At 41.0% G+C, this 26,439-nt stretch overlaps 2 protein-coding genes across 5 annotated transcripts in view; both read left to right on the plus strand.

Annotated features, from left to right (window-relative positions):
- Window positions 1–483: 483 nt before the first annotated feature.
- arsb (arylsulfatase B) lies at window positions 484–19,335 on the plus strand. Its single transcript, XM_064307781.1, has 8 exons — window positions 484–817; window positions 938–1,124; window positions 1,848–2,038; window positions 2,630–2,837; window positions 5,780–6,023; window positions 7,524–7,594; window positions 16,748–16,879; window positions 17,900–19,335. The coding sequence occupies exons 1-8, from the start codon at window positions 542–544 to the stop codon at window positions 18,163–18,165; spliced, it is 1,575 nt and encodes a 524-aa protein (XP_064163851.1). The 5' UTR covers window positions 484–541; the 3' UTR covers window positions 18,166–19,335.
- Window positions 19,336–23,082: 3,747 nt separating this feature from the next.
- Window positions 23,083–26,439, plus strand: part of LOC135239155 (LHFPL tetraspan subfamily member 2a protein-like) — a 53,524-nt gene continuing 50,167 nt past the window's right edge. For 2 of the 4 annotated variants that reach the window (XM_064307631.1, XM_064307634.1), the window contains exon 1: window positions 23,091–23,361. The gene's annotated coding sequence lies outside the window, so the exon portion shown is untranslated. Of the gene's footprint in view, window positions 23,362–23,953; window positions 24,189–26,439 lie in introns of those variants that run through there. The other 2 variants (XM_064307633.1, XM_064307632.1) reach the window with 2 other exon arrangements.

A 26,439-nucleotide genomic window follows, 5' to 3' on the forward strand; every position in this document is an offset into this window, starting at 1 on the left:
TTCATCTTTTTTCACATTTCTGATATTTATTCAGACTATTCATTGCTTCATACAACAAGCATTACCTGAGTTGCTCCAGCAAAATGCAGCTTGAATCAAAAGAAAATACTGCAGGCCATTGCTATACTCCAGCTTGTCAAGGCTTGCATAGTAGCCTAAGACCATATCAATAAAAATGTTTTGGCAATTCATGCATTACAGAGGTAGCATTTACAACCACCCATCTATCCATCAATTCCCACTTAGCCTGGGCAGGTTCGCTGGGGTTCTGGAGCCTAGCCCAGCATGCATAGGACGAGAGGCAGGAATACATATTTTTCCACAGTTTACATGGAATACACCCTGGACATGCCGCCAATCTATCTCTGGGCACACACCATTCACTCACAATTTACCATCTACGTTTCTTCACCGTACGTGTTTCACAGTTCAGCATGCATGCCACTTACTCCGAGGTGCCTGTGTCTTTAAATCGCCAGGAAAGTGTCACAAGCACTGGCAGTTACTTCCTTGTTCAGTTTGTTTCCGAGCGATTGGAAGGATGAGAACAGTAACGCATTCGAGCTTTACAGCTTTATGCATTTGCTTAGTCTTAAATATTTTATTTTTCGAGGCAAAGGAAACGGCCGCAAAGCCACCGCATGTTGTATTTATTTTGGCTGACGATTTCGGCTGGAACGATGTGGGGTATCACGGATCTGAAATCAAAACACCAAATCTGGACAAACTTTCCTCACAAGGAGTCAGACTGGAGAATTATTATGTTCAACCGCTGTGCACACCGTCCAGAAACCAACTCATGACCGGAAGATATCAGGTGAGTGTCAGGGGACATTTGCCTGACGAGCAAATTGCATCAACATAATAGCAGAAACAATTTAAACTATAAAAGCATAGAAGGGTTTTTAAATTCTGCTTTATTCTCTCCATGTGTCAGATCCGTACAGGCATGCAACATCAGATTATTTGGCCGTGCCAGCCGTACTGCGTGCCCCTGCAAGAAAAGCTGTTGCCCCAGCTGATGAGGGAAGCGGGCTATGCCACACACATGGTGGGCAAGTGGCACTTGGGCATGTATAAGAAAGACTGTTTTCCAACCCGGAGGGGATTTGACTCCTACTTCGGTAAGTCCTGGACCCAGCTCTGATCCTGTTTGACCTGATGCCACAAAAGAAGTTGTAACAGAAGTTTTTGCCGAAAGATAATGGGCTGGGCGCACGCTTCCGTAGATGCCTTTTGGGATGTGTAGGCTACTACCGTATATTAATTTTTTGTATTGTACAGTTTATCATTGGGCACAGCAAATGATTGTTCCAAGTAAATTGTTGTGAATACAGTAATTACCTAATCCTTTGACATGCACACCAAAAAATAATGTAGAAATAACACCGCACCGTTGAGCAGTCCGTTAAAGGGATGTCACTTACACAAGTCGGCTACATTGCCTCATCAACAATGCAGTAGACGTAAATTGCAATAACACGATTTCAGACAATGAGAACAGATACACGTTTCTTACAATTTAACATCAATGTAGGTCTAATGTTTTTTTCTTTCTTTGTTTGTTTTTTAAACAAGAAATAAATTACAGCCAATGAACAAGTTCGCTAGTGATTAAGCTCTCAAGCCTAAAATCTGTAGAACTCGCGTAAATTGAAAGTAATTAATGGAGATAGAAAAACTAGAATGAAACTATTAAACATGGCAATTTTGGACAAATGCAAACTATTTCAGAGGTTCCTCTGCAGACTTGTCGTTGCAATTAATGCTTCTTTCTAGCATTATGCATGGCGTCGCTCTATGTCAGAATCTATATCGCTGTGCTTATCTTGCGGGGTCTTTCATAGGCTACCTCACGGGAAGTGAAGACTACTTCAGTCACCATCGCTGCTATGTCGTACCCCCTCAGAACCTGACCCGCTGCGCCCTGGACCTCAGGGATGGAGAGGAGGTAGCCACAGGGTACAGTGGTCACTATTCCACCCACCTGTTCACTGAAAGAGTAACCAGCATCATTGTAAAACATGACCAGCAGAAGGTAAATATAAACCGTTCATAATTTTGCTTTGCATTAATTATGATATGTTTATGTACATTCCCTCAGTTAATAGCAACTACCAGCTTGCTGTGACTGCCCTTTATAGATAGCTGTATTATTCCATCATGACCACATTGCTACATTATTCACAATTGTTCCTAAACTGTGAAGTTGAATGAATTCTTACAGTTTTGTACAGAAGTATTACTACATTGGCACCATTCATGTACATTTGATTTGTTTTCTGGTTTTTAGTTTAATTAGTTTTGAGTTGTGTTTGTTCAATGATCTGCATCCATTTACTTATTCTAGTATTGACTGGAGGTATGTCAGACTGCACAAAAGATTGACGTTTATTAATGATATATTTAAGGTTAGATGGACACTGGCACATGCACGGTAACTAACTATAACACGACCATAACAGCAGATCACTGATGCAGCGTTAAGCGTGTGGCTGCAGGGACATATTGTCCTTTAAGGTCTCGGTTTGGCACTTGTGACTCTGGTGTTGCTCAGTCACTCCTCATGGGCGGAGTGTGTTAAAGGCTTGGGGTGTTACTCACACTGATCTGTTGTCCTGTTCGCCAGCCCCTCTTCCTGTACGTGGCGCTGCAGTCGGTTCACGCCCCACTGCAGGTGCCCGAGAGCTACGTAGCGCCCTACGGCTTCATCAGAGACCCGCACCGCAGGGAGTACGCGGGCATGGTGTCGGCCATGGACGAGGCAGTGGGCAACATCACCCAGGCGCTGCGGGACAGGGGACTGTGGGACAACACTGTGCTGGTATTCTCCACAGGTAGGGACCCTGCTCACAATCTTAGGTTGTCAGGACATTTCTTTTAAAAAAAATCAACCCACGGCCATCCGTGGAAATTCTGGCCTTTGTAATGGGACAGTCAGGGAAAAATGGCAAGGAAAAACTGCTAAATCTTTCTTGCCAGCAGTGTGCTGATATTCATTCATTAACATTTCAATTACCAAAGTCATCAATCACTGTAGCCCCAAAATATTTGCCTCAAAAAGTCTGTCCACCTCGCAGCTGGCACTTGGAGTATGCCCGGCCTTAGCTACAGACATCCATGAAAACCGTTAATATAAATATGCCTAAATGGCACTAGTTTTTATTCCGTGAATTTATTTTTATTGGTCTGCTGGTGTTCTTTTTCCAAGTTGGCTACCAGTGTTTGTCCAGACTTTGATACATATATGCAGTACATTGGTCAAAAGATATTAAAGTATTTTGTTGGTTTCTGCAACAACAGAGATATCCAGAAGGGGGGGCTACACCACTGTAGAAAACTGTCTGATTTCTCACTGCTTCATTCAGTCCTTCTGTACTCCTGCTTATATTGTGATCACAGGACTTCATTATCGTAGTCATTGTAGTCTCAACTGGACGACTTTTTGCATGGATCGACATTAATAAAATTAGGCGCAGTGCTCCCGTCCCCCGGCCAAAAAAATTTGCCACTACTCTGCATTTACTTTGTTCCTTGATATTAGTGTTGAAAGCTTCAACTGTAAACATCCTTCCTCCTGTGGTTTATGATGTAAGCAAACCACTATACTGTCAGTTAACATGTGCAACTCTATAGCTATACAGGGTTTCTGGATGTCTGTGAAATGCATAGTGCACAAACTAATGAAATTGACTACCAGCTCACAGTTGAACTGCAGCCGTCTGTAATGCCTAAATGATAGTCCCACATCTGTTAATTTATCGGCAAGGAACAAAGAAAGAAGTGAAAAGAATCCCTAAATTCTCCATGGACATGTTTGCCATTTGAAGCAGTGGGAGTGTTTTTCTCCCAGTGCTGCAGCAGAGGAGTCAATAAGAGAGGGAGAAAAAGAGAGCACAGACCAGAGTGCTTTGAAATACCAACGTTGTTTTCATATGAAGTCCTAGTGGACAGTGCTTCATGAAGTATAGATACTTCCATCATGCTGTCTCCTGATTACCATGATGGTCACTTACCTGAAAGGTATACGTGTGTGTGTGTGTGGTATAAGCATATACTGTATAGACCTAGTGCTGTTTTCCTCTGAATTTGCTCATGTTTTTGTTTCAGAAGACTGGTAATGTTTGTCATCGCAACCCTTGCTAGTTACGGCTGAACCCAAACATTTAGAAAATAAAGCATTTTAAAAACTACATCATGGTTGAAATTCAGCTTATTCAAATTCAAACTGAAAGACAATTAAGTATTTAAATAAGGTGTGCAGTAAGCATTAAAGAGCAGTTCTGATGGGAAAGTGTGTTGGCAGAGAATGGGAGACCAGACTGAAAAAAGAATTGGAGAAAAAAGTGCTTTCCAGAATTTTACTCCTCCCACGTCTGCTGCATGAACACACACACTCCCTTATGCTTCCCAATGGGATAGTTGCAGCTCTGTGATTGGCTGACGGTGTTGACACTGGACAGGCCTGGAAAAAACTGCCAGTCTGTCTGAAGTAGCATTCCTTAAAAATGTAGTTTCTTCTCAGTGAGCATACCTCCTACCACTGTCTTCCTCAGATCTGCTCAGAATTGTGTGGTATAGTGGGGGTTGTGGGGATGGGGGAGGGGTGCAACCAAATAAAGTCCAGATTTTTACCATTTTTATCACAGATTTTTACCACTTTCATGACCTGGGCAGCAATATTCCAAAGAGTATATGTGTGAGAAACAGAGACCTATTTTTTTATATCTCAAACAGACTGTTGCCGTAAAAGGCCAGAGTGCCGTAATGTATTGAACTTGCTTATTATTTTTATTGTCTGGGTCTTCGGTTCGCCTGGAATCTGTGCTGGTTATTAAGAATTTTTAATGAGAAAGTCGTAGCTACTTGTGGGTCCCATTTTAATATTTCCCAGACAATTGTGAAAACGTTAACCAGAGACACTTGTTATGCTCAAGGGTTACACAAGGACAGGGACTGTACAAAATGGGTAGGGGGGTAAAATTCTGATTTATGTTTTGGAAAGGCATGGATACCGCCAATAGAAAGATTTACGAGCCTCGGACTGAGGTTGGGGAAGGAAGCAGTTATCTGACACTTAAAACTTAACAGACTTACAAAGAAGGAGATGAGGCAGCTGCCAGGTGAGGCCTGTAACACCTGAGACAACAAACAGAAGCAGTTTGGGCATCGCAGGGAAGGAGAACGAGGTGGCAGGGATACATGCATAGTGTCAGGGGAGTACCGCAGGGAACCAGAATGCGAACACCAATGGCATGATGGGAAAAGTTACAGACATCATAAAGGTGAGAGATCGATAGACAGGAAGCGGAGGATTCCACACTCTACTGGTTGTGATATGAGCACGTGCTTCAGTCCTATTATTAAATTTGATTAAGCTAAAGATACAGTAAATGTGAATTATTCCTTTTCAGCTCATGATTGTTCTTGTCTGAAGTGGTACCACTGGAATATCTATGTGCATTGACTCTGTAATGCTAGAGTTATTAAATATTGTCTGACCTGACATGTGCCTGCTGACAAATAGGAATGTATTCATTTCTAGGACATTGAAAACGGACAAAGATATGTACATAAAGAGAAATATAATTTATATATGCTCTTTCTTTAAAATTAGTTTAAAGAATGTCATTGGCGTATAGTTTCGTAAACTGGGCATATAAAACAAACCTCTTCACAGTTTCATAAAGTGGCTTATTCCTTTCATATTCCTTGAATACGTAGTTCTTCACAAAATGCTGGGTTTGTTGCTGAGTGTGACCTGTCGTTCTTTTGGCAGACAACGGAGGGCAGACGTTGGCCGGCGGCAACAACTGGCCTCTGAGGGGCAGGAAGTGGTCACTCTGGGAAGGAGGAGTGCGTGGCGTAGGCTTCGTGGCCAGCCCGCTGCTTGCACATCCCGGAACTGTGAGCAGGGAGCTTATCCACATCTCTGATTGGCTGCCCACTCTCGTGAGCCTGGCCGGCGGTTCCACCAATGGCACCCTGCCTTTGGATGGCTTTGACATTTGGAACACCATTAGGTGGGTTATGAGGCACATTCACTTTCCCAGAATCAATTCAATTGTATTGTTAGTGATCGAAGGTGTGTGTAAAACCAACGGAAATTCTCTGAATTGAGTGTCCCATGAACGCTAGTCTCCAGGGGCCTTTGGCTTTCTAGATTCATGCATGAATTTTATTTTTAATTACAAATCTAAAATACATATATTGTTCAGATTGTGCTTCTCCTGTCATGAAATTTTTGAATCTATCAGATAGTCCACGCTGATATTTTCTGTCCTCATTTTGCAACATTATAATGCCAATCACATAAAACCACCAGTGTGGTCTGGCTTCTTTTGGAAGTCCGTTTTGGTGTAATGCTAAAATCACAAGGAAACGGACTTAGAGACTAGAGTAGACAATTCAGCCCTCAAATCCTGGGACACACCCAATAATTACCAATCAGACACCAGCATCCAGTGGCAACACAAATCAAACACTCTGACACACCCACTCGTAATAACATACCTGCCTCCTGTAGCCACCAGCCTTCGTCTCAGTCTTTACTTTCTCGGTCGCTTTGTGTATTTCTACTGAGTATAATGGACCAGATTAGAAAGAAGCCTGCTTGGTGAGTTTGCACTGTGTTCTGCTGAGAGGAAAGTTAGGATGCAATGGAAAATCTGTGGCACTGGTGAACACTGGCTGTCTATTAAGCTGTCTATGCCATTTTAGCTTTTTTCCCAGGACGGCAAAGGACACTTTGTTCAGGCCATTAGAATATGTCAGTACATGTATACATAATTGATGTTTCCCTCAAATTGTCTTGATCTTGAAACATTTGAAAATTTAAGCAATTCTCAGTTTACTCTATGCAAGCCTGAATTCTGAATAACCAGTAGTTTCTTGAATTTTTGGCGGAAAATGAAATAAAAACTAATTTTCTAAGAGACTCCTCATGCCCTGCATGCTGTTCAGTAGAAAGCAATGATACGGACTAATTATCTGTGAAGGAAGGAAGTGTATTTGCACTTTAGAGGAACAGGAATTTACAGTGTGGTCTGAAATAACCTGCAGAATTCATTATAGATAAAAACCCATAAACAAAGGGGAAAAGACCATTCAACGCCGGCGGTCTTTCACTGTTCTCTTCCTGTGTGTGTAGCCTACAGGGCTACGTTGTTCTCTTGTGGGATGGTGGTTTTGTGTGTGTGTGTGTGTGTGTGTGTCTGTGCGTGGATGTGTGCATCTTCCCCTAACTACAAACATCTAACTATCATTAACTGTGCCCAAGACCCACTCCACTTCCTATTTACATCCTAGTCGTCCTAATGAATGTCACGTGTGGCTTTTTGCTAGAGTGCGACCTCCAGCCCTGACAGCTCTGTAAATACTTTAATGGCAGGATTTACACTGCAGATGTCCTTCGGGCAGCTCGGAATAAAAGTGGAAACCTGCAATCTGCTCTGGAGAACCCTTGTGGAGGGCTGGTGGTTGGAAGAGAACTGTTAAAAAAGAAACGATTGTTCCTTTTTCAGCAAAGGGACGTCTTCGCCAAGACTGGAGCTGCTGCACAATATAGACCCCCTGTATGATGACATCGCACCCTGTGAGTACAAAACGCGTAGAAGCACCCCTCTGCCTCCCATTGGTCTTGTTTGGTGCATTTCCCACAAAACAGTTATAAGATCATGGCTATAATCATGGCTGGTTGTTGCCGTTTATATGACAGAAATAGGACCCGTAAAAGGCAAACAGCACATTTATTTTCATGTTTTGCATAGTTCCATGTTTTGCGAATGCTGCATATTTTTGTGAACCAGGCAGTGAGTTGTATTTTTCACTTGGTACAATATGTGCTGTACATTGAGTGTTCACCATTCCGCATGGTAATATACTTTACATGTTGCATATGCGCTGTAAAATACTGATGCAATATTTTACATAAGGTACAGGTATTGGTATTGGTGGTATTTGCATGGATTACAGTACATATAATACCGTACTCCTTGCAAATATTTAACTTTTTTTATATGTAAGTGATAATAATATACATTATATATATATTTATAAGTGAATGGTAAGTTGCACATTACGGTCATGGATAGTGTAGGCACACAGGAACATATTGTACATGGTAGGGGTGCAACAGCTCACGGGTTCATTCAGTTCACAGTTTTGGTGTCACAGTTTTGGTTTGGTCCAGTTCTGAATGTTTTTGGTGAACAGTGAAAAAAGGTTATCAGAATGTAACGAAGTCATTGTGAAATGCTAGACTAGTGAACGTAACTGAACGTGCGCAAATCAAACCATAGATGGCGGACTGAACAGTTGTTGTTTTTTTATATGAACCATTACATCCATAGCATAAACTGTACATCCATCTGAACTTATCCTGTGGGGCCCATTAATCCAGTGCACGCCCTAGCTCTCTTTACATCATCAATACTGTCAGGGCTGAGTGGGTAAACTGATACGTATTCAATAAGATTATTGGTTTATATTGTACCTGATTGCAAAAAAGGCCCGTGGCCCTCCAGCATAAGAACTGAGTGGCAGCATGCTGCAGTGTGCATGTGAAACATATGTGAATTGTTTGCTGTGTTTGTGAAAACAATTTTTTTTTTTTTTTTTTGTTATGCCATGGAAGGAATATCAATGTAATTGTGTGATCTCAGTGGTGCTTTGTGTGCTTGCGGAAGTGTCATATTTTATTCTCCTTCAGTTTGGCAGAGAAGTAAGAGTTCAAACTGATAAAGGCATAGGGCTGTAAAGCGTTGTGATATTCCCTGGAGTCGTCAAGCATCTTAGACTGGACGTGAGGAGTTGCAGAAAGTTCTGTTATTATGGATGTGAGAAATTGCAGAACGTTCTTGTTTCCTGTTTAATTACAGCTGGGTGTGTTAGTAGGCCCCCTGCCAAAGCCTTAATATCTCTGAGTTGTTTGAGTTGAGTCATGATGATGTCATCCTCTATATTCCTGTGAGTTTTCAGGGAAAAGTAGGCCATCTGAGCGAAGTACGAATGTTCTTGTAGATGGTAAGGCACGAGAGAACCTAGGTTCAGAACTGTCTCATTTCATTTGTCTGAATGGTCAGTGCAGGAAGCCAAGAGCTCCAGATGCGAAAAAAAATGTTGTCCTTCTCTCTGAATATTGGCTCTCAGACATTTGAATGTGCACACACACAAGCACATGCACACGCTTGCACGCGCGCACACACACACACACACACACACACACACCTGCATTCTAACATCTGTTTTTCTATATGTGAAACTGACAGGGGTATTAATCATAATGAACTCTAGCCCTTACAAATGAGTCTGTCTCCTAGTTTTTTGTTTAATATACATATCTGATAAAAATGAGCTGCAGTCCTAAAACTAAAGATTGCTTTAGATAGCTATATTGTTCCTTGGATATGCCCTTTGTCATGTTGTTTTGTTCCTCTGAAGAGCACTGACACAATTCATTAAATGTGTTAACCCGTGAAAACCTCTGCCGCTTCGCTGCTCATAAGTAACGTTTTGTGAAACCCGAGTCTGCCTTTCTTTCAAGCAGTGACGATTGAGAAGGCTGGAATGGCTGTACACTATCAATGGCTACACACGTTCTTAAAGTGTGCACTTAACTATGATGCTTGGTCCACTTTGTGGGCACTTGTCGGTTTTGGGCATGATATAGTTGGCTCCAGTGTGTTCAGAGTTATTTTAGAGTGTATATGGGCTGTCAGTTAGAACGTTTGAGACCGAAAGGAATTGATTTCCATTGCCTGCCATCAACCACAGATTTAAGTTAGTCTACTTTGAGCTTTTCCATTGAAGTACCATGTATTTCTTTGATTAATTATTTATTTATTATTTGATGTTATTAGTTGTCTCTCATATACACAGCTAATGAGAACTCAATCATAGCAAGTTATTTATAAATGCATTATCACATTATAAATAATATTAATTCTCATGAATGGAAATACAGATTCAATTCAGCTTCAGCATATTGTATGTATTACTGACTATTTGGCGTTTCAGAACTATTTTTTAAAATTAATTCTAATTATATTTTTAATTCCAAAAGAATTGGGCACACCACTCAATCTCTAGATCAGTAAGTGCAGACCAAAGGATCTTGAAAGAATCTGAAAAGAAGAATAGCCTCCAGTATGTTCACCCAATCTCAGGAAACACTGTAGAAGATGACTGTAGTTTTATCCTGGCCAAGGGACAATGGAAAAAGTAATGGAAATGGGTGTGAATGCTTGTAACATCTTTTTGGGAAAAATCTTTTTCTCTGAGTAACTGTATTTGTATAAATTACCTATGTGGTTTATTTTATACTGCTTTTCTTTACTCATCTCTATTGAGGGCGTGAATGATTTTGGAGGGTACTGTGTATAGCCATGTTAGGGTCCATGAATAATGTTTGATAAGTCCTGGCCGGATGAATAAACTTCCACACGCACCTGAGCAGCCGGACTTGTGAAACAATGAGGCGTTGAGAGTGTGATTCAAGCACAGACCCCGAGGGCGACTCGAGGAACCAGGTCTTGTGACCGCAGATGTTGGCTCCCCTTTGTGTGGGACCCAGTGGGGTGCGCACATTTTCCCCTAATCCTCAAAATATTGTGCAGGAGGGGAGCGCGTCTGCTTTTGAGCGGGTGCGGGGCACCTGGTCTGTGTGTGCGCCGGGGTCGGGATCTCTCTCTGTGTTCTCGACAAAGGGCTGTGTGTTCGAGGGCCAGACGCAGCCTCCGCTCGGTGAGTCACACAGCCAGAGACTCTCAGACTCTTACCGCTTCGCTCTTTCTTTCTGATTACTTAATGCTAATAAAAAAGTTAATCTAATAGCCTCTCTGAAGCAAGTTCTTCAGGTCATTTGTATACTGTGAATAGTGCTTTGATGCTAGTGCTGGTGCTTAGTGCTTATATAGAGAGTGCTCTACAGGATCTCAAGGGAAGGCAAATTCACATGCAAAAATAATTGTGGCAGCTGTCATCAAATGATAATCTAGAGTTAGAAAACATTATATAACTGGTATATAGTACATCAAATGTTAAGTTGTAGAAAAACCTGCGCTACCCACCCACACTGGCCCTTTTCGGATAAAATTTGAAACCCCTGACAGAACTGTGGATGTGATTTGTTAAAAATAAAACTATGTATGAAAGTGCCGTAATTCCTATGTGGATGTAAATGCCCTCAAATTATAGCTGACAGTCTGGGCTTTAGCCTCACGTTCATTGTTTCATTTGAACTCCAGGGTTTTGGAGTACAGAGCCAAAACAACAAAAATTGAGTCACTGTCCAAATAGTTAAGGACTACACTGTATGTCCAAGGGAGGAATGCCTGAAAATTTTAACTTTGTTACATTGAGGTTAGCAGGTGCAGAGCAGTTATAGTGTCCCACTGTTAGGGTGGGACACAGAAGAGGCCCCTCGCCCTAGTGGAGAGCCAGACAAGGAAGGAGTCCTCCCCTCCTGCTGCTTCCATTGTCGGCATCGGCCCTCTTATCACAATGCATTCTGGGGAGCAGACCCACTAATGGCAACATTCCACCCACTGGGGGCAGGGCAGTGGGATAGGGGAGGTGTCAGTGGGCGGGAGTGGGCTCCTTGCCTCCCTCCTGGGTTTATGGAAGCTTATTTATTGGAAGACCGGTTTTTGGTATGGTTTGCTTGGCTAATTCTTGCTCTGCGGCTCTTCCAGGCTACAGTTATGCAGCCGTCAGTCAGGCACGTGGGCCGCTTACACAGCGCAGTCCAGGAAGGTCACCGGGGCTGTAATTGCCCTCCCTGGAACAGACGATGGCCTTTGTTTCACAAAGTTATTATTTCTTCTATTTTAGCCCACTGATGTGCTATGATCTAGTTGACTGTTTTCAATTAATAATCCCCTGCCATGCCAGAGCTGCTCTCTGAAATCCTTTAGTCCTACAATATGCTTGGGTTGAGCCTCTGCTATCTCCATATCAAATAGATGGAAAGGTTTGGTTATCTGACACTTTTGCCACATATGTGGGTTTATACACATGTATGTACAAATTACTTATGTAAAAGCCATGTCATAATTGTCATACTTTTCTCTTGCATTTTCTATGCAATATTCAATTTACCATAATGTTTATTCCAGCTGAATTTTTCCTGGTTTTCTAGCATTAATGCAAAATGTATTTTCCAGTGCTTTGAAAAAATGTGTCAGCGTTTCCTATTCATTCCTCATTATTTCTTCAATAAGGAATGAATGAGATGATTTTGGAGTAGCCAGCCCAGGATATCTATAAGAACAGAATCCTCAACACCATTCTTTGGGAAAAAAAATGTTTGCCAACATTGTGAAATGGAGATTGTCACAAGAGCCTGTGATCGCAAGTGTTTTCAGTTGAAATCATTTAAAGGTGTGTACTTCAAAGTAAGCACTACTTTTTCTTGGCTCAAGCTCCACTCACAAGCCATATGAGGAGGCATCAAAGTTAGACTGAAAAAGCATTGTGCAGCAAAAACCTGACCATGGCTAATTTCATTGCGGCACATATACTTGCGCGATGACAGTTCCTGTAGGACATTATTAATTGCAGACGAAAACATCGCCTTACAACATCTTTAAGCCACAGATGTTTTAGATGTTTGAGGAAAGCGGCCAATGAATCTGGCTGATTGAGGAAAGGTGTTCCACCAGGGGGGGGGGGGGGGGGGGGGGGGGGGGGGGGGGGGGGGATGAGGATGAGGATGGAGAAGAGCTGGGGCCCAGACAGGTGGTGAGTGGAAGCTGAATAGAGAGCTCTGGTTGGAGTGTCTGGTGTGTTCACTGTCTGCATGTAGGAAGGGGCTGTACCATTCACAGCCTGGTATGTAAGGGTGAGAGATCTGAATTCAATGCAGGGAGCCACCATAAACCAGTGAGAGGGATTCAGAAGGTTCATGACATGTGAATTTAGGCTGGTTGAAGACCAGGCGTTCAGCAGCCATTTGTAGCGGCCTGATGGAAGGGCGGTGGACTGGCCAGCAAGGCATTACAATGAAGGCATTCAAGATGTAGGGTAACTTTGCAGATTTACAACTTTCCCCTTTTATGTGTATTATTTATATGTAAACTTAATTAAAGCCCTTATATCTGTTGCTTTTATAAAAATGAACTAACAAACATTTTTATGTGCCTGTTTTCATTTGGCAAACTGCACAAAATTGTCATTGAAGTGAGTCATTTGGACCACATTGCAACAGTTTTTGAATGGATTGAAACATGTGAATATGGGACTGAATCAAACCACATGTATGATTCTCCAAACTGAATGAAAATAAATATTGTGTATTTCCTTCCACCCTCTTGTCATCTCCTCGCCCCACTATGTTCATTGACTAGAGCTGTTATTGGAGTAGCACTCACATATTTCGCTCCAGTCAGGCGTGTCAGAAGAACACTGGGCAGAACTCTTGAGTTGTAATAAACCGATTCGCATCCAGACCCATGTTCAAAATTGGGCTCTTCCTGATTGCCCTGTCAGAATGAGTGCATTCAGTCAGTTCTGGCCCCTGTCAAGTCGTATCCCGAGGTTTCCTGACAGTCTGTCTCGCTGTGGCAGTGCTCCTCTTTCGCTGGAGACTGGAACACAATTTTGCCCTGTGTGGAAATGCTTAGAGGGTGTTGAAAGTTGTATTATCTCTCTTGCTGTGAGGACAGAGGAAATAACAGAACTTATAAGGTTCAAGGCAGGCCACCCTGACAGAAGTCTAGTCCCCTGGAATGCAAAGATAAGCATTTTATGAATCAAGAGGTCTGAAAAATATGCATATATATCACCAAAGACCTGATCTTCTAGGAGGACCTGTGGCCTAATTAAAAAATTTGTATTACTGATTCAAAGCCATCTTTAAGGAACTACTTGTCTCTAATTGTCCACTTGAGTCATCTACAAATCAAAGAAGTGTATTGATTATTATTATGAAGACTGCACTATATCCAGGACTTTGCAGCCACTCAATTTATTAACTGCACTCTTGCAATGTCAACAGGATGTTGAACCATGACATTACAGGTCATGCTTCTGCATGCCCATCCCCAAACTTTCCAACAAATTCTCTGTTGTGCCTCACATGAAACAGGATGGTCAATACATTGCTCCAATTTTCAGCAAGAGTTAAAAATATGAAAAATAATAAGGTAGCGTTTTAGCATCTGGCTCCACAAACTATAGCCTGTATTGGTGTTGGGCTGAGATTAAAAAAGTGAATAGGTACAATTGAACCTATTCAAGTGTACTGGACCTTGTTGGATAAGATTGGACACCTCTGTGTTAAATGATCAGCCACCAACAGCCACCAACAACTATTTATGTCTGTGATATTTAGTTGAAACAATTGGCTTTGGAATATGTGTTATCCAGTTGAAAGCCAGAGAAATATAATTGGAACATGGAATATGTCACAAACATGCAGCAATGAAACTGTATTGTGCCTGATGTTTGTCACGTGATCATGCATTCAAAAATAGATTGTGTGAAACATCATTTGTTTCCTTATATAGGACAAATGTTTTATGTTTTCCTTGAGCATTACAGTATGGCTGTGTCAATCATCAATAAAAACCCTGTGTGTCCCCCAGGGTTCATTCCTTGGACCGTAGCTATTCAGGACATGCAGTACTATATTTGTTCATTTTTGGATATTAAATGAGTTAAATGATTATTACTGAAAATAATTTAATTTTTTTATTTTTATTTGTTATTACAAATTAGTTATTTATATATTTGAAATTAATGTTTGGTTGTTTAATATGAGAGATGGGTGTGAGATCTACACAAGATTGGAATTTAATTTATCTTGCGTATGGTTAAACGGTTAGCTGGTGTACATCAGTTTCTCAGAACTCAGTTTCTAGTAGTTTTAAATTCAACCCTGTTAGCTTGTCTTCCTGTTACTTGTTCATCACCAAATACATTGGCTGTAGAACAGGCACTTTTATTAACCAAATCTATGTAAACTTAAATATTTTTGGATGGACACATTCTGTTTCTTGCTTGATCGCCTTGAATCTAAAAACCATGGGGTTTCAACCAGGAAATCCAAAATCCTGTCTAAAAATCAAACTCGATAAATCACTGTAAGTTAACTGTGCCAGCAGCATAAACAGTACCTCCGGCCTCAACACGACCAGTGGCTCAGTGACAGCTAGGATCCAAACCTCCAGAATATGTCATGGTCTAACTGTGACTTATGTAGGTGCAAAGGGGCGCTGGACATTTCCCAAATCTTTCCCCCACTCCACATCCCACTTACGAACTCCCCTGCTGTAGAGTTGGATCCAGATGTGGGAAGCTGTTAGTAGTGCCTCTCTATTGTTTGTGAATGTGAAGAGAGGTTCCCCCAAGGGCAGTGCGAAGAAAAGAGCTCTGTTCTCCTTGGGACATTGACAGAGACTGAGTCAAAAAGACAGCAACTAGGTCAGTGACATCAGTATTTTTGCAGGGTCAACCCAGATAGTAAAATTCAGCAGTTTTGTGTCTCTTTACTATAGCTAGTGGGCTGTGGAAAGCATGCTCGAATAAAGGAAAGCAATAAAACATTACTGTGCTGATTGCACTCATTAACTCTGAAGAGAGAAACTGGCCTTGTGCTTAGACCACGGATGTTGAGGAAATGCTTTTTTTCTCTTTTTTTTTTTTTTTTAAAGTGAACTGGTCTTAATTACTTGCAAGTATGCCATTAAGGACACACTGTTGTGGTCAACCACGTTCAATGCCTGTGGCCTTTTGTGAGATTTTTGTGCCCACCCTGAGGATTTAGCTTGTAAGCACTTCATGGAATGCATCAACATTTGTTTCTAAAATGCTTAAGATCCTGATTATACAATTGTGCATTGTAATACATTAACAAACTTCATTCATTTCCTTTGTCAGCTTTAAACACGTTAGGATCCAGATGTGTGAGTAAATATACTGCATGTGAGGATTGTGCGTGGAACGGCCCATGGTTTTGGAAACCAAAACTATGGGCCATGACCTCAGCGTGACAGGAAATGCGCAGTACAGCATAATCGTCATACAACAAGAGCATCATGGATATATTAAGACTTTTAAGCCATAATTAAGATATATTTCTGCTACTTTTTGCTGATGTATGTTTTTTTTTAAGAGGCTGGATATTGGCAGGTTTAAGTGTACAAATAATCTGTGCCAAAACCCCAGTAAGGGTAGTTATGCAAGGTAGCCAGGCCCTTATTGTTGGTCCAAATCAAAACCCTCCCTTTCATTCCTAACCAGAACCTTATCCCTCCATGTGGACTTCAGCTGCACCAATTCAAAAAATCCGGGAAGTTACTTCTGATGAAATTACAATGGAATCGATTGTTTAGCGCAATTTAGGCAGCCTGTTCTATTTCCTGGGATTGTCTAGATGTTGTACTGTGGGAAAACTTGAAGGGTTTATGAAGCAATCTTTCAGTTGGAATTTGTGCATCATTGCTTCTGAAACTTCCATTTCAGCAATGTCCCCATTGCCTCTCTCTAGAAGAAAAGACTCCTTCATGTCGTGTTTATTTTAATACGGTGCACCGGACTGCCTCCCTTGAAAGTGTCTATTTCTTAGGTATTCATTCTCCACCATACTGCGCCTCTTTTAGTTTACTCTCTAGAAAGGTGTTGCGTTTCACCACCTCACACGGACGTTGGTTTGTTTAGGCTCGTCTCTGAAATTCTGTGTCAGACCAGATTGTTGGAAGCACTGTTGGGCATCATTTTTAGCTTTTCTTCTGTTCTCTTCATCCAGGTCCTGGCAGGGAGTCCAGATTGACTTTGGCTCCGGAGCTCAGTCAAGGCCAGTGGTCTCACTCTGGCTTCAACGTGTCTGTTCACGCTGCCATCCGCTACCAGAACTGGAAACTGCTCACTGGATACCCAGGTACCCAGGTCTCCTCATCTGACTCATAACTTAACCCTTGAGCTGAGTGCGAGATTGTGCAAATGAGTGCTGTTTTTTCTGTTCCAGTCGCAGAATTTTATTTAGTATAGCAAAAGCCATGCAGCACGCTCCATTAAACAATGTCATACTGCCTAATCTGGGAGAAATCATAAAAATCGACTTGGATATTGTGCTGGGAAATGAGCGTTTTTCTTTAAAAATAAAAAAAATGAGGTCACTTTGTGGTGAGCAACCCCACACTGTTTGTCATTTTTCTTTTGGCTTACTTTACAGCGACTTGGCCAGTCTAATCCGTTAATGGCATGTACATTAACTAATCCAAAATACTTGTTATGGAAATATTTCTTGAGCTGTGAGCACTTGAGAAATACTCAACCGTAAATTATATGGTGGAGAAAATTATTAATAATCAGTTGATTCAGTTCTGAGCAGCAAAACTTGAGAAATAAACAAAATAACAGAAAACAGTGGGCACTCAAGCCCTCTGGGATTTTGACGCCCCTACGGTGCCATTAGATATTGATTTGCCTGTAAGTGCCATGAGTGTGCAGGCTTCTCCATGGGTGTTCCCATGGAGACAGCGCACCGGGCAGTTGTGTAAACTGTGTGCTATCCCCTGCCTGGCAATTTTGTCCTGGTTAATGTCATTCAAGGTCAGAAGACTAACTCTGTTTGAACAATGCTCCCCTCATATATACCAAAATCTGTTTGCGACTTTGGCTTGAATGCTTCAAGTAAACAGAGAACAAACAAAGAAGGGGGCGGCTGTTGAGGTTTGCTTGCAGTCTGTTTTTTGTTTGTTGTGTGTGGGTACTGACGTTCCACTGACATATGAAAAAAAAAAAAGCCCACTCATTGAATGATCTTCCTACAAAAAATATCTTTAAGGGTTTATCCCCTACCTTGTCTGTGGGTTAATGAAACATAATGCAACTAATGAGTGATTATCACTGCATGCTCAACTTGTTTTAAACTATTGCTCTCCTTGTGACTTTTCAGGTTGTGACTACTGGTTCCCTCCCCCACAGCTGTCCAACAGATCAGAGGCCAGCAAGCCAGCATCTCCTCTGAAATTAGTGATGCTCTTCAACGTGGAGTCCGACCCTGAAGAGAAACAGGAAGTGTCTGAGAAACACCCGGAAGTGGTGAACTTCCTCCTCACTAGGCTGCAACACTACCAGAAGGCCTCCAAACCCATCATATTCCCTGATGATGACCCCAGGTGTGACCCGGGGCCCAGTGGAGCCTGGGGTCCCTGGGAATAGACCCAGAAAGAGGACGAACAAACAACGCCTTTTCAGTTAGAGAGGGGGCTGCTCCACTTCACCTTATCTGTCTTCAGGAGGCCATGGGAGACCGATAAGTACAGATTTGGGGTCATTGGTCATACAATGTCATGCATAGTTTTTCCTCTGGCTTTTGACATTTGGACTGAAGGTTAAATTTGGTTTGAGTCTATGGCTGCATTAACAAGCTAGCTTGAGTTCATCCAGATTTGAAAAGCCTTTGAAGGACACGGCTAAATGTGGAGGGTTGTGATAGGAAGAACCTAATGTAGGAACCTTTGTGTTGAAACGCTGTCTTTGTCAGTATTTGAAACAGGCCTGGATTCAATCATCATTTGTCCTTAATTTTGACCATGAAATGCAAGTGTTCACTTTTTTCCTCACAAACACAGTTTTGAAAGTTCAGCAATGACCAAAATGAACTGGAAAAATGTGTTTCTATTGAGAATAAACACTTTCATTTATGTAAGCCAATGTGAAAGACATGTTGATTTAAAACAGGCCATACACTCTCACAGTGGTTATTCTCAGGATCTGACATCTTTTTAAACTTGACTTATTATTGCAGAACAGAATGGGAATACTTGTTTTAATGTTTGAAAGCTTTCTTGTGAGATCTGTTAACATTAGAGATGCATTATATGGAAATTTTGGGGGTGATATCACTAATCAACTAATATTTGCCTAGCCACTTTGACCCATGCATGTGCCAAGCTGTTTTACATTATAGCACAAATGCAAATTGCATATTCATGGAATAAGATGAGCGCAGATGTCAACTTCTAAAGGACAAATGTAAGAAATTATATTTGTAAAACAACATATTTAAATTTTATTATTATGCAGAACACGAGTCAAGAGATCTACAGGGTATCTGTTAGCTTTGGTTGTTAGTTTGGCTGGTAAAAATGATTAATATAAAAACAAGTTGGAGGTTGAGTACCTACTTTTTGCACATTCATTTTTCTTTTAATTTTCTGAATCAGCAGTGCATCAAATGCAATACCTCTCTGGCATGTGTATGCTGCATATTGGTCATAATCTTAGTATTGCGTTGAAACTAATAATTTCATTATTGGTCATAATATTAATATTGGGCCAAAACTAATAATTTCATTTGAACTATTATCAGTTCATACCCCCAAAAATCCCAATATTATCACGCATCCCTTGTTAATCCCTTGTGTACACATTTAGGAATTTTTTGGAATGTTGGAAAAAATTTTGTAATTTAGTTTTTTGAGGGAGGTTTTGCTGCACTATTTTTATTTTTACTGTTTTAAATATTGTTAATAAACTTGCACAAAAGGTCACAAAAATTAAATACATTTTTTACACTTATTTTCTACATAAGATATTTCTACCAAAATTTAAGAGGTAAAGAAGAATGCTAAAATTAAAATGAAAAAGAATGCTAAAAGTAAAATCACTATGCTTTGTTTTCAAATAAGATATTAATAGCCTAAAGAATACGTCATAGTAAATCTAGTGGTCTGTACATTGGAATGACAAAAATGTCAAATGAATGTTTTTTTTTTTGTTGTTGTTAATTTAACAGTGTTGCATTCATTTTTTTTTACCTGAAATTTCTAAAGTGCCCATTGTTTTTCAGTACACTTAGAAAAATACCCTACTCGAAATGTTGGCCAAAACCTGATATGCTCTTAAAGCACATATTTTGTGCATTATTGGCATTTTATAATATTATCTTAATGATAATTTCGTAAGTAAAACTGTCAGCAAGGGCATGAGGAAAAGTAAGTTACAACAAGTAAGTGACTCTGTTCATCACTGATGTTGTGTATAGGACTCCTAACTTCAAGTGAACCTGCTGTGGATCCATTTTTGTAATTTGGCCTGGATGTTTTTGGGCCAAGAGCATGCTTGGACCATGAGGGATGTCCCAGATTCCAATGGTATTCCTATGTTCCCTTCAACAGCCCTGAGCTTTAGAACTGGATACTGTTACAAATGATATTCCCCGCTATGTATGATATGTATGCTGTTAAGTATGTATGCCCATTGTGTATGCTATAATTAACATGAGAAACGGTTGCAACGTAAAAGGATGTGTATTGCAGGGATTTAGCTAGAAAGAAAATTAAGACCTGGTGGTGGCGTCAAACCCGGTCCTGAGAGTGGGGATTACCTGCGACTTTCCCGGCCAGTACGACTTTGCCCCTTTGGTGGACAGCTCACGCTGGTTATTGTTAGGTCTGGTTCGGTTTTTGTTTCTCTTTTTTTAATTTTTAATTTTAAAAGACCAAGTCAGTCCCAACGTCCCGTGCAAGTGCTATTTGGCATGGCGCCGGAGTGAGAATAAAAAGAACACAAAAAAAGAATCCCAAGGTTGGCTGTAGGTTGGCTGCTCTGTCGCCTGGTTTGCGGGCATGAAGATAAATTCAAAATGGCTGTTTTCTTCACTTCAGCCCTCACCGCAGCTCTTCTTGACTCCGGGACTCCCCTCAACGAGGCAAACCAAAAATAAAAACGCCACAACACTGCGTCCTCCAGCAAAACACGTACAAGTTTTTAAAAACCCTTTTGCATTAGCCCGCCATTACACCTGTCTTTCACACCCCCATGTGCATTTCCCTGAGCTCATAAAGAAGTCACATGGGCGTAGCTCCAATATCAGGACCACCTGGTTGACGCCAGCAACCAATTAGCAGTGTTGGGCTAAATGGCCTGTTCTCGTCTTACGTTATGTTATGTTATTTTAATTATCACTTGACGCCAGCAACCAATTATAAATGAAATGGAAAGACTATAGGTGTGTGTTTGCGCGAATGTAACACCTATGTAATACCTAGGGGTATATGTGCATATATTAAATTGGTGAAAAACAATCTATCTCTGCCCAAATCATTTTTAAATGGCTATGTTTATACAATCAGCTGCAGTAACTGCTGATGATTTGATTAATGCAGTGGCTGTGATTCATAAATGAAAATCTTTTTACCTTATGTTTATGTTACATTTAAATACAGTATGTGTGTGCAATGTGTATGAAAATTGTAATATTGTTCTGTATTTATGCCCAGCTTACCAACCACAATAGAATGGTTTAAACATATTCCAATGAGATCAACTCAATAAACCTTACCTCTTTTTGTGTTTCACTTTCTAAACTGTTTCTGCTCTTGTGCTGAAATTCTTTTAATTATCTTAGGAAGGCTATGTGCACATATGCTTCATACAGTGGAAAAGACATCCTCTTAAACATCCTGTTGTATTGTTTTACATGGGGTGTGTATGAGGAGGCCGGACAATTTGCTGGTTGTGCAACACAAGCCCTGAATGCATTAAGCAGTGCTGGTGTTGATGAGAGCTCACTGTTGTGATGTAGTCTCTATGTAAGCACACTGCTGTGTTCCCAGATCATTTCAGTTAGCCTGTCCTGGCCCTCGACCTTGACAGACTGAACATCATCTGATTCACTTGAGCAATGGATTTACAGAAGATGGAATGAAAGGCGTGCATTTTTGTGTGCTGTTATCTGGACCAAACAACAAAAGGAATTTAGCGAGTTCACAAAACTTACCTGGGATTTCTCGGATTCAAGAGAAATTCTACTACAGACTGCAACCTAAAGCACATGTACTGAAAATGAGTATTTTGTGGTCCATCCACTGTTGCTTTTTGAGATAACAGTTTCAAAATGGCTCTCAACATGGGGTAGGGGGGATCATTAAGGTCAGTTTACTTGTCATTGTGAATCATTTCATGAGTGCTCCTCATGATTCTACTCTCCAGCTTAAAGATACAGTACACACTAGATCCATGGTCAGTTCATGCTTGATAAACACCCCAGTGTTAACTAATACTTAATCACTGTCATTCTTTAGACGTCCTTGGATTTTCAGTCTAAAACTTGGCTTTGTGTTCCTGCTGTTTTTTCAGCTGGGCTAGGATAACTTGAAACATGGTAATTTGGTTTCTTTGGTTTATTTGACCATCCGTGCCTGCACTATCACTGTGAAACGCACCATGGTGACCACATGCAACTAGTGAATGTCCGCTTGATCTGGCATGACGTTATGGCTTTTCCTTGGGAAACAGCTGCTGGGAAACTTGACTGCATTGGACAGCATGTAGATCTTGGTGACAAGTGCTGTTTCAGGTTCCATTGGCTGACTCATTGCCTTCTGAGATTGCAGTCAGTATGTATGGCTTTTCAGACAGCCAGCCTGAAATTACTGCTGAAGTGCTTCTTCCACAAATCACAATATACAAACAGCCTTGGAGCCTGGCCATTTCTCTAATCTCCCTCCTGTCAGGGGACCAGCGTAAATATTCTGAAGAAGCCTTGTATGTTTTTTGGAGTTTGTGAAGTCTGTGAAATTTATAGTGAGGAAGATGGGAAGTGGAATGATGGATTCAGCTGATGTAGACTTGTAGCTTGGTTTTTATATCAGCTAAAATGAATTGCATTTAGCATAAAACACTGTAGACAGTTCATGGGAGATTGCAGAGTGCATTGCACATTGAATTACTTTAACTGTATTAAAATTCAAGGTTGAGTTATTATAGACGGAAATACTGCATGTGCATTTCTAAAGTGTTCATTGAAAAATTATAATCATAATTTTAATGGTGGACAGGAATCTAACGTGGTTAATGTTTTGAAATAACGGTGCAGTTTGAAACACTTGGGGGTTGGGGCTGAATTCGTGGCACCAGAGCGTCTCCTTGGGTCACATACATAAAAGTGCTTCTAGAAACATGAACATGATGTTGCTACAAAACAACATCACAAACAAACACCGTTGTTTTATAATGTTCCGATTTGTGAATATAAAGCAAGTGAAAGCTGAACGAAACGAACTAAAGTTAGTAGAGTCAAAGGAGAGAACACAAAAGGAGTGAGAGGAGGGGGGAGTTGTGCCTGTGAATGAGGCGACGTCATAATATAGGCTGGCACTGCAGACTGAATTGTGTGACACTGACAGAGAATGCCTCTCCGTTACTCAACGGTAACCACCAAACGCGTGCACTGAAAACTAGGGTTCTAAGGGAAAGGAAAACACTTATCCGACTATCTTAGTCTATTTGACACGTCTGTACTGTTTTTTCTTCTCCTTCGCGAATCGCGCTGCTACGTCGACTGCCTCTTGGATGTTTGAAGGCTCTGTCCCATTCATTGTCGGGCATTTCTGCTGGAAAACTCGATTTGTAAGTGCAAAACTGTTGAAATCTCTATTTTAATTGACACAACCAGTTTAGCATTTTAAACTGCGGCTGCTTTTCATAGTGAATTCATCTAATGTGCTTATTAGCTTGCTATCTAAACTTTTGGTTGTAAATAATACATCGCTGACTACTCAGCTACTGTATAAAAGCTTGCTAAATACTCAGTTGCCACCCCGCGTGCATATGGATTAAGTCGTGCTGCAGGCGTTTGGTGTTAACAACATCGATTTAACTTTAAATACATTGTCATTATTATATACATAGTCTTAAATTGTTATATTCTGAAATCGGTCTATTAATCGTTAAATATTAAAGATGTGAATCCTGTTTGTATATTCGTTGTAGGTGTGTCCTGTCCCTTTAGCCACAATGGATATTTATCGTACATGTTTAAGTATGGTAATTTAGTAGTTGGTTAATTGTAGCCGTCTCTACTTTGTTCAGATTGCATTGGACCACCCAATCCCGAAACATTTCAGTGGGGAAAGAAGCGAAGCAGAGGTCCTCGTGTTAAATGAGTCAATTCTAGCGAGTGACAGTACACATACGCACGCGCGCGGACACGTATCACACGGGAACAATTAGCGGCTAATCATTAACCTACAATTTGAAATCCAAAATAGATCAACTAATTCGCGAGCCTGCGATTCTCGCTAAGAATTTAGGACAAAATTATGACAAAACATTAATTAAAAGTGCATCTGCCTTGAATGCAAATGTGTTGAATTATGGGATCAGAAATGGAAACCATCATGATCAGTCCGTTTTTCTGTTGGGAGTTACGCCTTTGTAAATCAGATGAGGCCAAGGTGAGATACGGCCTCTTGCACTATTGCATTGTTTACTTCATAATGGGTTGCAAATTGATATTGCTTCTGTAAACCAGGTTACTGGCAGATAACTGCCACACCTCCCAGCCTCCACCCTGTCCTCCTGTATATGTTGTTACAGTAGCTCTTCTGTCCATTTCCACTGTCTCATTTTACATAGGTTTAACATCCCCAAATTGTGTATGGTTTTGTTGCACCGTTTGTCCTTTGGCTGCCTTTGTAAAGCTTAGGCTGCCCTGAGGTGTGGTGTGCTTAATGCTTAATCCCTCAGATAGGATGTGTCTACTCTTTCTTAGGGTCTTTGTAGGGTCTTAAGGTCTCTCTGTCCTTGTCTTGCTCTGTACAGTTGGACCCCCCATTTATATAACTTTAGCAGGGTACCTATTGTCTTTTTTTTAATGCTTTCATTGGCCACATCTGAAGCTTGTGATTACACCTACTGGCTTGCATCTTTTCTATATAAATCAAAGTGAAGCATTTCTAAGCATGCACTAGCTTTGGGCTATTGGATCTGTTTAGAGTTTCTGTTGCAAATGTAATCAAAATCTTCTGCTGGAAAAATCTACAGTGCTGGAACTGGGGCAGCTGGAGAGAATAGTTTCCGGTTAAGAACTAGGTTAGCTACTGAGGAATTAAACACTCAAATGATACCCTATCTAGAGCACCTGTAGACTCTAGGAAACCAGTATCAGTACTTTTCAGGTAGAGGAAGCTAGTTTGGTTTAAATATGAATGTATGCTTGAAAGTAGTCTACATGTTTGCTTTAAGATACACTCTTCAGTATGCTATATTATACAACATCTTGTCATCACACCTTGTAGGCTATTATTCCTCAAATCCTTTTTCTCTCTCTCTCGCCCTGTGAACTGGACGAATCAATTGAGTAGCTTACATTTTCTAGGCTTATGAGTAAATGCCGGTGCAGCAATTGGGTGTGGTAGATTTATGATGATGGAATTCTGGGCAGGGTGTTCATGTTTGAAGGTACTCAAATTAATTCACTCTCTGTTGCACAAGTTGAATCCTACCTTTTAACTAGCAATGGGTGCAAAAGTAGAAAAAAGACGATCCCTGTGTAACCGAGCGCCATTGTAAGGTCTAGATGTATGCAGCTCATAGGTCATCAGTGGTTATTAACTTTATAGTATCTAAGAATAAAGATGGTAACTGCCCGTAGGTTACAGGCATGTGCCATTGGTGGCCAGAGTCCTGGGAATAAGCTGCCTTCATTTGGTCCGTAAAAACCTCAAATAAAACGTGCCCTACTCATTATAGGTTTGGAAACCCCTCAGCTTTTGAGTTTCGGTCTGCCTGGGGGGAGAGAGCACAAGCAGCCCCATTCTCACTTGGCAAACCAGAATGCAATTACTGCGACAGTTTTTTTAGCATCTTTTTTTTAAATGGTCTGTTTTGAAAGAATGGAAAAAAAAGCAGGCCAATTCGCCCCATACTGATGATGCATTGTTCATCTGGCCTGGTCATCATTGGCTTTTCTTGGACACGTTGAATCTGAATGTGTCACTTTGTACTGCCTGACAAAAAGGCAGTCGAGCCAAGACCACACACTCTGTTCTCTAACTGTATCCCAGTTTTTAGTTGCATGCACTGGATGTGGGGATCCTGCTAAGCACACAGCCACTGGACTGTCACTTTAGGTTCAATTCTGACTGAGGAAGTCTGTCTGTGCCACTAATAAAAGGGGCTGATTACGAGCCATTTCAGCATTTGGGCAAGCATCTTACTGGTATGTGCATTGTTATGCATACCAAAGCCTCACATCTCAGTGCCTGTTTTGTCAACCTCTGTGGAAAGAGGAGGAGGGGGCTGGCAGGCTGGCTTTTAACTTGGAAAAGGTGTTAAAGATGCTAATTGAACTGGCTCCAGTTGAAAGGTCAGACCACAGTGTTTACGTATCCACAACATCTGTTTGCAGTTTTATGTACCAGAACCTATTGATATTTTTTCCCCTTATTTGAAGAGGGGGGTATCATTCTAATTAAAACGCAGGGGTTTTGTCACTATTATCACTGACCATTATTTTAACTTACGCAGATGTTTACAGAGTTTCCAGTTAAGATGTTTATGTAGCAGTCCTAATAGAATGGGGCTTTCTGTTCTATATAGGCTACAACAATTTGCGTTTGTAATCGGCCAAATGATATGGAGAATCTTAAGGTCTAAAGTTTAAGGTCTTTTCAAAGGCCTTAAACTTTTGTCACCAAGAAGAAT

Source organism: Anguilla rostrata, chromosome 14 (assembly GCF_018555375.3).
Source record: "Anguilla rostrata isolate EN2019 chromosome 14, ASM1855537v3, whole genome shotgun sequence".
Lineage (NCBI taxonomy): Eukaryota > Metazoa > Chordata > Actinopteri > Anguilliformes > Anguillidae > Anguilla > Anguilla rostrata.